This window comes from Glycine soja, chromosome 1 (genome assembly GCF_004193775.1).
Source record: "Glycine soja cultivar W05 chromosome 1, ASM419377v2, whole genome shotgun sequence".
Classification (NCBI taxonomy): Eukaryota; Viridiplantae; Streptophyta; class Magnoliopsida; order Fabales; family Fabaceae; genus Glycine; species Glycine soja.
Genome location: NC_041002.1, coordinates 16,493,283 through 16,506,553, shown reverse-complemented (window position 1 = coordinate 16,506,553; position 13,271 = coordinate 16,493,283). Strand labels below are relative to the sequence as shown.

Genomic DNA, 13,271 nt, shown 5'->3' with positions numbered 1-13,271 from the left:
TCTTTTGCCTTTCAAAAAAAAAAAAAAAAAACAGCTTGGCTCTTTGGATTATTTTCAGCATCTCACTTCTCAACTAAATTCAGCATCTACTGATGACAACTAATAATGCCTGAGAAGTGAGATGCTCTAATTCAGCATCTCACTTCTCAACTAAATTCCAAATTCTCTCTCAAACAGCTTGGCTCTTTGGATTATTTTCTTGGAATTGAAGTTAAAACACTTCCTGACAAGTCTATATTACTCACTCAGAGTAAATATATTAGAGATTTGCTGCAGAAAACTTGCATGACAGAGGCACAATCTATCTCATCTCCTATGGCTTTCAGCTGCAAACTCACCAAAATTGGCTCGGATCTGTTTTCTGACCCCACTCTCTACAGATCTGTGATAGGTGCTTTCCAATACTTAATTATCACTAGACCTGAATTAAGCTATTCAGTCAACAAGGTTTGCCAATTCATGGCCAATCCCTTAGAATCTCACTGGGTTGCTGCAAAAAGAATCCTAAGGTACTTAAAGGGAACTGTTTTACATGGTCTTCATCTCAGACCAGCTATCTTGGGTCAATCCTATTCTATTAGAGTTCTTTGTGATGCTGACTGGGAATCTCACGTTGATGACAGAAGATTAACTTCTGTGGCTGCAGTTTATTTTGGCCCTCATCTCATATCTTGGTGGTCCTGTAAGCAGCAAGTTGTTGCCAGCTCCAGCACTGAGGCAGAATATTGTAGCTTAGCTCAGATCACTGCAAAAATCTCATGGACTCAGACACTCTTAACTGAACTAAAAGTTCCATTCAGCACTCCTATTGTATCCTGTGACAATCAAAGTGCAGTTGCCATTGCTCACAATCTAGTCCTCCATGCAAAAACAAAGCATATGGATCTTGATCTTTTCTTTGTTCATGTGAAGGTTTTGACCAAGCAGCTTATAGTTCAGCATGTCCAGGCTCTTGATCAATGGGCAGATGCACTTACCAAGCCACTGTCTCCCACCAGATTTGCTTTTCTGAGGACCAAACTAATGTTGTTGAGGCTTCTTCAAAGTCTCAACCACCTTGAGTTTGAGGGGGAATATTAGAGTAATGTGCAGAGAGTTGCAGTATTCAACTGCACTCTCAATTAAAGGGAATTAGTTAGAAGTTAGTTCGGAGTTAGTTAGTTGTTATGACAGACTTTTCTGGTCTATAAATACCAGACTGTACTACACTGCTAAGTGGCATAATATCATTTTTCATTCCCTCTAATTGATTCTCTTTTTCTCTCAATATATTTTTATGATACTGAGGGCGAGCCCTGGTGCAGCGGTAAAGTTGCGCCTTGGTGACTTGTTGGTCATGGGTTCGAATCCGGAAACAGCCTCTTTGCATATGCAAGGGTAAGGCTGCGTACAACATCCCTCCCCCATACCTTCGCATAGCGAAGAGCCTCTGGGCAATGGGGTACGAAGTTTATATTTTTATGATACTGTTGTGATACATTCCATAATTAGCACAGATTTTATTCTGTAATTAGTACAGATTTGATTTTTTTTATTATTTGTACAGATTTTGTTCCATTTTATTTCTTTCCTTAATTAGGTCGTTGGCAGCTTATAAATAAGTCTTGTATTCACTCTTTAAAAGACTGAATTACAATAATATTCAGATTATTATCTTTCAAGTTGGTATCAGAGCCTCCGATCCAAGGGGCTCTGCTTCTGCATTCTTCCGGGCAGCCTTCATTGTCGTAGTTGATACTGTTTCAGTGCCTAGCCACTACGTATACCATTGGTCGCCGTTCGATGCCGTCCTCCGCCGTCAGCCACTTTCCACCGTCGTCATTGGAACATCTACGAGCCTTTATGGATCCTTTCAATAAGACATCTAGCTCTTGCTCCTAACCATGGCTGGTAAGAGTTGTAGCCTCCTATCCTTTAATGATTCTGGTACTGAAAATATCTAGATTATAGACTCTGGTGCTATTGATCATATGACACCTCCCTCTTCCTATTTTTCATCCTACACCTTTTTAACTAGTAACCAACACATCACTGTTGCTAATGGTTCTCATACCCCCATTACTGGTTGTGGTAACATTCAAATTCAATCTTCCCTTCATTTGAACAATGTGCTCCATGTTCCCAAACTATCTAATAACCTCTTGTCTATTCATAAAATCACCCAGGACTTAAACTGTGTTGTGACATTTTTCCACTCCCATTGTGTTTTCCAAGATCTTGCCACAGGGAGGACGATTGGAATTGCTAAAGAGCAGGACGGGTTATACTACTTGCAGCATGAGGACAATAAAGAGTGTACCAGACAAAAGACTCTCACTTCCAATCATCAGACAAGTTCAGAATCTTAGTCATCCTCCCAAATATAGCTTCAGCACAAGCATCTGGGTCATCCTCTGTTTAGTGTCCTTAAGTCTTTATTTCCTTTTATGTTTACAAAAAGGTCAGTCGAGTCTTTTCATTGTGATGTATGTGAGTTTGCTAAACACCATCGAACAACTTTCCTTCCCAGTACTAATAAAAGTTTTAAACCTTTCGATCTTGTTCATTCGGATGTGTGGGGACCTACACCTATCAGTAATATTTCCGGTGCAAAGTAGTTTGTTTCTTTTATTGATGACTGCACTTGGGTTACCTGGATATTTCTCATGAAAGACAAATCCGAAGTTTTCCAATTGTTTGTAAACTTTTACGTATAATTCAAACACAATTTGGGAGCCCAATTAAAAGATTGCGTTTTGATAATGGGAGAGTATGTGAATCAAAACCTTTCCAATTTCCTCAAAGATAATGGTGTTGTTCATGAGTTAACTTGCGTGGACACCCCTCGGGGGTTGCAAAAAGGAAAAATTGACATCTCTTTGAGGTTGCCAAAGCTTTACTCTTCCAAATGTCTGTTCCTAAGTCTTACTGGGGGGAAGCTGTTCTAACCGCTACTTACTTGATAAATAGGTTACCTTCTCATGTTTTAAATGGTGTTAGTCCTACTCAACTAATGACCACATTTTATCCGTTTGTTCCCATTATGACTAGTCTTCAGAGTCATGTCTTTGGATGTTCTGTCTATGTTCATGTTCATGGTCCCCATCGGGAAAAGTTAGATCCTTGGACTATCAAATGTGTTTTCATAGGTTATGCGTCGAACAAAAAAGGGTACAAATGTTATCACCCTCAAAGTCGTCGTGTGTATGTTTCCAAAGACGTCACTTTTCATGAAACAGAGTGTTTCTTCACTAGTCCTCCACTTCAGGAGGAGAATAGTCTAGAAGTGGAGATCCCCGAATTGTCATGTTTTTCCTTGTTACAAGATTCCACTCCTACAGAGGATGACAAAGACCCTGAACTAGCATCATCATCAATTCAACATAAGGAGGACAGACGCTTAGAGAACCAGTACCAACGAAGAAAAAAACCTGACCTGGTCCAACAGCAACTTCAATCATCCAAACCGGAGGTAAGAACCCATACTCTTGAGGACACCTTAGATGCCTCTTGTGAATCTAACCTAGAAGATTTGCCAATTGCCTTAAGAAAAGGAAAAAGATCCTGTGCCAAATATCCTATATCCCAATTTGTGTCTACTAAAAATTTTTCTCTATAGCACCAGAGTTTTATTTCTGCTATTGATTCTATCAGAATCCCTACATCAATACAAGAAGTCTTAAAGGATGAGAACTGGGTTCGAGCCATGAATGAAGAAATGGGTGCATTGGAAAGGAATGAGACTTGGGAGATTGTAGAGAGACCGAAAGACAAAAAGACAGTGGGTTGTAGGTGGATATATACAGTTAAATATCAGGTTGATGGCACATTGGACCGGTATAAGGCAAGGTTGGTTGCAAAGGGATACACCTAGACCAATGGGATCGATTATGAGGAGACATTCGCTCCAGTGGCAAAAATGAATACAGTTAGGATCATCATCTCCTAAACACACTTTGGTTGGGAGATGCATCAATTTGATGTTAAAAATGCCTTCTTACATGGAAGCTTGGAAGAAGAAGTGTACATGGAGATTCCACTTGGATATAAAGTTTGCAGACTAAAGAAGGCCCTATATGGTCTCAAGCATTCTCCTCGTGCTTGGTTTGGTAGGTTCACTCAAGCTATGGCATCTTAGGGGTACAAGCAAAGCCAAGGTGACCATACTCTCTTTATAAAACACTTCCAAGAAGGTAAACTTACTTTGCTCTTGGTCTATGTCGATGATATAATTATTGCAGGCGATGATGAGCTTGAAAAACAAACCTTGAGGTAGAGGTTAGCTGCCCAATTTGAGATGAAGGATCTCGGGAAGCTAAAGTACTTTCTCGAAATAGAGGTTGCATACTCTAGGCAAGGTATCTTCATTTCTCAGTGAAAATATATACTTGATCTCCTCAAAGAAGTTGGCAAGTTGGGTTGTAAAACCACTGGAGCGCCCATAGAGCAAAATCACAGGATTCGAAATGATGAAGAAAGCCCAAAGGTAGAGAAGACACAATACCAGAGACTTGTGGGAAAACTTACCTACTTATCCCACACCAGGCCTAATATAGCCTATGCAGTTAGTGTGGTTAGTCAATTCATGCATGACCCAAGAGAGACATTGGCAGGCAGTAAATAGGATCATTCAGTACTTGAAGTCTTCTCCAGGAAAGGGATTGTTGTTTAAAAAGGAGAAAAATTTATCCATGAAAGTATATACTGATGCTAACTAAGCAGCATCAATTGTTGATAGGAGATCTAACACGGGATACTGCATGTTCTTGGGTGGAAATTTAGTAACGTGGAGGAGTAAAAAGCAAAATGTGGTTGCAAGATCAAGTGCAAAAGCAGAATTCGGAGCTATGGCTCAAGGTGTTTATGAGTTGTTATGGATGAAGATCATACATGATGACCTCAAAATAAAACATGAAGCTCCTATGGGACTGGTTTGTGATAATAAGTCCGCCATCAGAATTGCACACAATCCAGTTCAACATGATCGAACAAAGCACATAGAGATTGATCGACATTTCATTAAGGAGAAATTGGACAGTGGTCTTATAGCCACCGAATACATCCCTTCAAAGCTTCAATTGGCAGATATGTTCACCAAGGGACTTCCCACGGAGCAGCTTCAAGACCTTACTTGCAAGCTGGGAATGATAGATATACATTCACCAGCTTGAGGGGGAGTGTTGTGATGCATTCCATAATTGGCACAGATTTTATTTTGTAATTAGTAAAGATTTTATTTTTTTATTATTTGTACAGATTTTGTTCCATTTTATTTCTTTCCTTAATTAGGTCGTTGACAGCTTATAAATAAGTCTTGTATTCACTCTTTGAAAGACAGAATTACAATAATATTCAGATTATTATCTTTCAAGTGATACTGTTAGAATTCTAATATGGGTTTTTGATAGTATGTTTGGTAATAAATCCTTTTCCTCCTGTCTAGACTAGGGGCTTTTGCTCACTTCAGCTAATGGTTCACAAACCATAGTCCAAAGAACTAGTCAAGCCAAATCCCCTTCCCACACTTTCTTTAAATTATGTATTTCCGTGCCTATTTATCCTTTTAATTTGATTTCCTTAAGAAAACAGATTCTTATCCTTCCTTGCCCTGTTATCATGGTTAATGATGAAGGAGAAAGTACTGCTATGTTTACTGTAACAATATATGTTTCTAACTATTAACTAAGGGTAAAGCAAGTGACAAATCTAAAACATAAAATGTACTAACATTCTTATGATTTTTAGATGAAACCACACAAATAATTTCATGGATACATGAATGAAGGGAAAATAGGAACTGTGTGAATAGATCTTCTGTTAAAATAATTCCTTTCTCCCATCACAAACTGACAGATCTATGCCTTCTTTTCTTGATGCCTAGCTAGGATGCTCAAACCATAAGGTCCTCCATATTTTCAGACCACGGGCCAAGAAACTAATTGATAGAACTTACAAGTAGAATAAAATATTATGCATGCAACCCAATGAATCAAATAATTGCTACCTACACACCTCAAGATCAGCAGCTGATATGGTCTCATCACCAAGAAAAGCTTCAGCAAGTTTATCGTCAACCTCTGACACGGTTTCTATGAGTTCACGTCTTTTTTCTTCCACCAAGGCTTCCATGTCAGCAGGAACTTCTTCAGCAACAACATTTTCACTGCAATAAGAAACAATAGAGTAAGCAAAACAATAATGCCGGAGGAGACTTAATCTTAGGAACAAACAATGCAGAAGTTTTTGAAACAGACCCATTTGAACCATGAAAATAGAAGGCCTTCAACTGCACAAGATCAACCAGTCCCTTAAAATCATCTTCCAAACCTATTGGAACTTGTATTGCAGCACTATGATGCCGAAGCTTAGATCTAGCCTGAAAAATAAAATAAAAATGGTCTCAAAATGGAAACAATTTTAATTCAAAAATAAGACTGAGAGAATTTATAAAATGCACACGGTTAATATAAAATAAATAGAGGTCACTAAATCATAAACTAAAATTTTATAGTTTATGGGGCATAATGCAAAATCATTATTTATATGGTAGGCTCTGTGCATATAAAAATGGAGTCACAGATTATTTTTAATTGTGACCAGTTTTTTTATAAAGATACAGCTTTGAAGGAGGTTCAAAATCAAGTTTTTCAAAATAATCACTTTCTCAAATGCCACTGGACCAGTGATAGGGGAATAACCAAAACTGTGTACATGCCAAACAAACTATAAAACTGTTGTCTACAATGACTTCCATAAATCTCAAATTTACCTGATTTAAAACTTTCCATGGATCTGCTCCCATCCGATCAAGTTTGTTGATAAATGCAAGTCTTGGAACTTCATATCTTCTCATTTGCCGATCAACAGTAATGGACTGACTTTGCACCCCACCAACACTACAAAGAACGAGAATGGCACCATCAAGGACGCGCAAAGCCCTCTCAACCTCGATGGTAAAATCAACATGACCAGGCGTGTCAATAATGTTAATCTGCAACAACACATTTCCCATGATTTTTTTTTGGAAGGCAAAAGTATATATATTATTAATAAACTGAAACAGTACCAGAGGTACTGAAGGTTGATACAAAGCACAAAAGTGTGACCTTCCAAAAAGTAAAAGCACCCAAAAAACCCATCACAGGACCCCAATACAACTAAACAGAATTTAACCAAAGGCCATCATAAGATTGGCAGACCAATGGTTAAATGTTGTATTGAAACCTTTCTCTCCATATTTTAACCACGACCAGGCTAGGATTAAAGCATCATCCATCACCTTCTGAGGTTGAAAAGGAGTATCATGAAACAGCAAAGAATTCCTATGCTGCCAGATTGTGATAGATAAGGCAATCCACCACCCGGCCCTCCTACTAAGATATCTACTAAAATTTCTTCCTACACCAAAACCATCACAGAATTGGATGAAATGATTGACAGGATCAGCTGAGAAAGGTCCTATAGCGTGAATCCAACCCATAGATTCCCACCAAAGCCCCCTAGTTATACTGCAATGAAAGAAAAGGTGCCCAGCCTCCTCCTGCTGACATCCACAAAGAGGGCACATAGTATCCTGAATAGGGATATTTCTTCTGGACAAGTTGCCCCTAGTTGGAAGTCTATCCCAAAACAATCTCCAAGAAAAAACCGCAGCTCTTGGGGGAATTTTCAAATGCCATAGGATCTGGAAATTCCTCTTGCTAGGTAGAGGATTGCTAGAAGGCATCAACAAGCTATAGGCTGATTTAGTAGAATAGACACCACTAACATCAGCTTTCCAAATCAGCTTGTCCTGAACCTGATGCTGGATAGAAATATCAGAGATTTCTTCCATGAATGCAACTGCCATCTCATATTCATGGTCGAAAAGTCTCCTTCTCCACTTGAAGTCCCAACTCCACAAGTTATTAGAAAACTTTCCCATATGGGAAATAGGAAAGTTCTGTTGTCTACTAATGGTGAAGAGAGGATTAAATTTCTGCTGAAGATTGCAGTCCTCACTCAGCCAAGTATCTTGCCATGATATTAAATACAAATATATGTAAAAGAGTTTAGAGAATTAGAGAGAGAAGAGGAGATTGAGATTGAGAAAACCAATATTATTCAACCCAACTGTAAACTGATTACAAGGATGAATATATAGTTGGATAACTGCCAACTAACCTAAGTTAGTTGAAAGATGTTACAAAGCTGTTAGGCACTAACTGACTAAACTATCAACTGATAACAGACTAACTACCTACTACAGTAATTAAAATATCAGTTAAGTTTTTTTTTTATCAGCCAAAATAAATATATAATTATATTAGATGAGTACCAGAGGTACTAACAAGGTACATAAAAGATTACAATTATGACCTATATGAAATCAGCCCACTTTTTGTTCCACCCCAGGATGGGGCACAAAACAGGCCCTATTACAAATGATTCCCCTGCCCTCCTACTGAATACTACATCTAAAACCTTGTGACAGATTTGAAGACCACTGATTGTAATGAGTGGTGAAATCCTTCTCTAAGTTTTTCATCCAAGTCCATACCAAAAACAATGCATCCTCCATGAGTCTGTTTGCATTGAAACTGCTGTTAGAAAAAACTATAGCATTTCTGTGTTTCCATATGGTCCAAGTCAGTGCTATCCACCATCCTTTCCACCTAGATGCAGCCATTCCTTCCACGATATAGGACACATGCTGAATAAAATGTTGTCTTGGGTGCAAAGGGAAAACATTCACCAAATTCACCCAAGACAATGATTCTCTCCAAACTGGAATTATTCTCCTGCAGTGAAAAAACAGATGCGATGTGCTCTCTTCCTCATTTCTACAAAATGGACATGAGTAATCCTGCATGTCAATTTGCTTCTTCCTCAGGTTTTCTCTAGTCGGTAGCCTATCCATGAGCAGTCTCTAAACAAACACAGCCGCTTTAGATGGAACCTTGATCTTCCATAGTTCCTTAAACTCATCCCCCTGACCTTCCACAGTTACATGCTGTCTAAGTACATTGTATGCACTCTTAGCTGAGTACTGGCCAGATGGGTCAGCTGTCCACACCCACTGGTCATCAATTGTGGGTCTGATTCTGATTTGTTCCAGCTCTTGGATGAATGACACTGCCATCTCTATCTCGTTATCAAATACAGCTCTTCGCCACTTAAAATCCCATTCCCAGCCAGAATCTTTATGAGTTCCCATGTTCTGAATCAAAAGGTTTTGCTGTTCCGATATGGTGAATAACCGAGGGTACTTCTCTAGTAGCTTATTCCCACCTCCAGTCCATGCATCCTCCCAGAATTTAGCTTGGTCTCCACACCCAATCTGCCATCTTATTGAATTATTTAGAAGCTGTCCCTGCTGTGGATGTTGACATAATTTCTTCAAATCCCTCCACCATGTAGATTCTTTTACAGCTCTCGGTTCTTCATTCAAACTTCTCCAACCTCCATACTTTGAATTAAGTACTCTTGCCCATAACTCCCCCGGCCTTTGAAATAACTCCCATTTCCATTTGCCCATAAGTGAAACATTAAAGGATGTGATGCCTTTAACCCCAAATCCACCTTCCTCCTTTGGCAAGCATACCGTATCCCACTTGATCCAAGCAATTTTCATTTGCTCGGATGCACCACCCCATAGGAAATTTCTCTGAAGTCGCACTAGCTTGTTCACCACCTTTTTGGGTACCCTGAAAAAAGAGAAAAAGTAAATAGGCAATGACGTTAGCACCGAATTTATGAGAGTCACTCTCTCCCCGAAAGACAAATGTCTTTGTTTCCATCTCTCTAATTTTCTCTCGCATTTAGTGATGATAGGGTCCCACGTTTGGCATCTTCTCGGATTGGCCCCAATAGGGATACCAAGATATGTGAAAGGAAAGGCCATCAAGCTACAATGTAAATAATTGGCTGCCTCATTCATCCATTCTTCTGCCACACCGAACGCCCCACAACTACTTTTTGCAAAATTAATCTTTAAACCCAACGCAAGCTCAAACGCCCTCAAAATGGCTTTGATTGCTCTAACATTCTCCATGGTTGCCTCCCCGAAGAATATAGTATCGTCTGCGTACTGAAGGAGACTGATTTCCACAGTATTTGTGTCTGAGAGAAATCCCTTAAAGAACCTTTTCTCCATAGCATTGGTCATAAGGCCATTTAGACCTTCAGCAACTATGTTAAAAAGCAAAGGTGATAATGGATCCCCCTGCCTGAGTCCTCTTTGTGGCCTAAACTCAGATGAGGGGCTGCCATTAACGAGAACTAATACCGATGCTGATCTTAGACAGCCATCAATCCAATGAATCCACTTATCACAAAAACCCATTCTAGTCATCATGTACTTAAGGAAATCCCACGCCACCGAATCATACGCCTTCTCATAATCGACTTTGAAGATGAGACATGACTTTTGACCTCTTTTGACTTCTTCCACTACTTCATTTGCTATTAACACACTGTGGAGCATGTGTCTGCCTTCTATAAATGCTGATTGTCGTTCACTTATGAGGGAATTCATGACCTTCTTCAATCTATTTGCCAAAATCTTAGCCAATATCTTATAGGTACAACCTATCAGTGAGATAGGCCTATACTCGTTCAACAACTGAGGATCTGCTACCTTTGGAATTAAAGCGATGAAAGATGCATTAAGGCCCTTTGGCACCACTCCATTTACATGGAATTCATCTAGAAATCTTAGGAAATCTGGTTTTATGATATCCCAAAAGTTCTTGATGAATTTAAAATTGAGCCCATCCGGACCCGGACTCTTATCGCTACCACAACTCCACACCGCCCTCCTAACCTCCTCAGTAAAACGCTCCACCAGCATTTGGTTTTGCTGGAAATCAATGGACTGAAAATGAATACCATCAAGTCTGGGTCTTGCATGATCAGCTTCTTGAAATCTTTGCATGAAAAAATTCCGCACCTCCTCTTTGACTATTATGGGCTCCTCTCTCCACACGCCATCAATCAGCACCCCCTTCAAGCAATTGTTCCTCCTCGAATTTATCAGTAGGTGAAAAAATCTGGTATTACAATCTCCCTGTTTGATCCACTTTGCTCTTGCCTTTTGCCTCAATAAAGACTCATGTGCTTGAGCTGCCTCCCATAACTGCTGCTGCAGCTGCCTTCTAACTTCTAGCTCTTGCTGACTCAGCAACCTATCATCTGACTCCTCTTCCATCTTATTTAGGTCTGCTTCTATTTTCTTGAATCTACTGAAAGTGTCTCCATAGTGGGTCTTGTTCCACTCCTTGATGCTGACTTTGAGAGCTTTGATTTTCTGTTTTAGTACATATCCTCCCCACCCTCTTTGATTATTATTGGACCAGCTTTGTTGAACCAGCTGCTTGAAGGACTGATTTTTAAGCCAGCAGTCTAGAACACGAAAAGGCCTCGGACCCCAGTCAATACTCTGAGATTTGAGCATGATAGGGCAATGGTCTGAAAAGTTCCTCTTAAGTGTATATTGTGATGACGCAGACCACTTTGATAACCATTCTGGTGATATCAAAAACCTATCCAGCTTACTCTTAGCACTTCCGTTTGGTCTGAACCAGGTAAAACGCTTCCCCACCCAAGGTGCTTCTTCTACTTCCAGCTCCGCTATCCAATCATTAAATTCCCTGATATTTCCCTCATGCAGCCCCCTTTGACTTGAACCCATTCTATCTGCAGCATTCCTAATATTATTAAAATCTCCAACTATACACCAGTAGCCTTCAGGACTTTGATATTTCAACTGTCTAATGTTTTCCCACAACATCCTTTTATCTTGTAGATTACACGGTGAATATATATTAATTAAGTGTACTGGTTGTGCTTCCTGTTTCCATTTGCCTGTCAGCATAATGAATCCAGCTCCTGTACTTCTTCTTTCTACCTTGAATCTATTGTCATTCCATATACATAGAATGCCCCCAACCGAGTTGACCGCAGGGTGAGATTCCCAGCTAATTTCTGAATCCCCCCACAAGGCAATGCACATGGATTTGTCAACAGACTCCTTTTTTGTTTCCTGTAGGCATAGCATATCTATGTAATTCTCCCTGACCATCCTTCGAATTGTAGGCCACTTAACCCCCCTCCCCAACCCTCTTACATTATATGACATAATGTTCATTGGTTCTGTCTTCTGCTCCCCAACCTCTCAACCTCTTCAACATCTCTTCTCTCCAAATCCAACATCTGCTGAACATAGTCTTTATTGGGGTTGTGGGTAGTCAGCCCTAATTCTGTGACCATTCTCCAAGTGCTTTCTGCCTCTGGATAATTGTTTGCTGATTGGAAATCCCCATCAATCTTCAATTGTGATTGGGCTGTGTGTTGCTGCAATGGATTGCTTAGCTGTCGTTCTGCTTGGTTATCGGCCATTTTCTGGTGTTGGGATGAAATAGAGGTAATATCATATGCTATGGTATCCCGCAGGCTGTTACCGGCACTTCCATGGGCTAGTTTCTTTTTGCCCCTACCTTTTCGGGAGTACACTTGCCAGGAGCTGCATTGGGCTTGACTCGGGCTATTTAGATCTGATGTTTGGGGGTGAAATATATTAGTGGGGGTGTGAATATGAAAAGCCTCATCCACTTCCCATCCCATGCGCTTGTCATGTGGTTCTTCAATTTTAAAGCCCCTCTTCTTCTCTTCAACGTTCATATCTGTCCCCCCTTTTCCTCTTTCGTGATTATTTCCTGCTTTTTCCCCTGGAACACAGCTTCCCTTATGCATCAGACCTTCCTTTTGGTTCGAAGGTAGCTGTACTGTCCCCTGCTCCACCCTACCATGCCTCTGCACCGGAGCATCTTCTCTCTGCATGATGACAGACTTCGATATTACCTGACAGTCAACAGCTTTGTCCCCCAGTTCTGGTCCATCGCAAAGCCCAGTGGTTACCCGTAGTGGTTCGTCTCCTTCAGCTTCCCCTACCGAATTTTCCGGCGACGTTGGCTTCACGATATTCTCCATGGTCTGCGATGCGTCCCTAGTACCCTCCGGCGTGTCGATGTCGACTGGGATTTCCGCCGTCACCTGCGTCGCTCTGACATGCGTGTTTGCCACCGTGTTTGCCACCGCCATTCTGTCCTCCCCCTCCGCTCTTCCTTGTTTGGGACTTGGCCAAACTTCTTGTAGGTTATCGTCGCGAGGTGTGTTTCCTCCCAGCAACCTCCTCGGTTCCTCCAAAGACCCCAACGACGAAGCTCCTCCCTTGATCCCCCCGTAATCCGCCTCTTTATTTTGTTGTTGCATGCGAGTCCAGCGCGATGTCGGGATGTCTTCCCATATTTCTC

At 40.5% G+C, this 13,271-nt stretch overlaps 1 protein-coding gene across 2 annotated transcripts in view; it reads right to left on the bottom strand.

Moving 5' to 3' along the window:
• Window positions 1–13,271, bottom strand: part of LOC114412953 (elongation factor G-2, mitochondrial-like) — a 72,934-nt gene that overhangs the window by 47,089 nt on the left and 12,574 nt on the right. For both annotated transcript variants that reach the window (XM_028377076.1, XM_028377084.1), the window contains exons 2-4: window positions 6,749–6,970; window positions 6,234–6,355; window positions 5,992–6,142 (exon numbers count right to left, since the gene is read on the bottom strand). In XM_028377076.1, coding sequence (XP_028232877.1) covers window positions 5,992–6,142; window positions 6,234–6,355; window positions 6,749–6,970 — 495 coding nt within the window. The remainder of the gene's footprint in view (window positions 1–5,991; window positions 6,143–6,233; window positions 6,356–6,748; window positions 6,971–13,271) is intronic.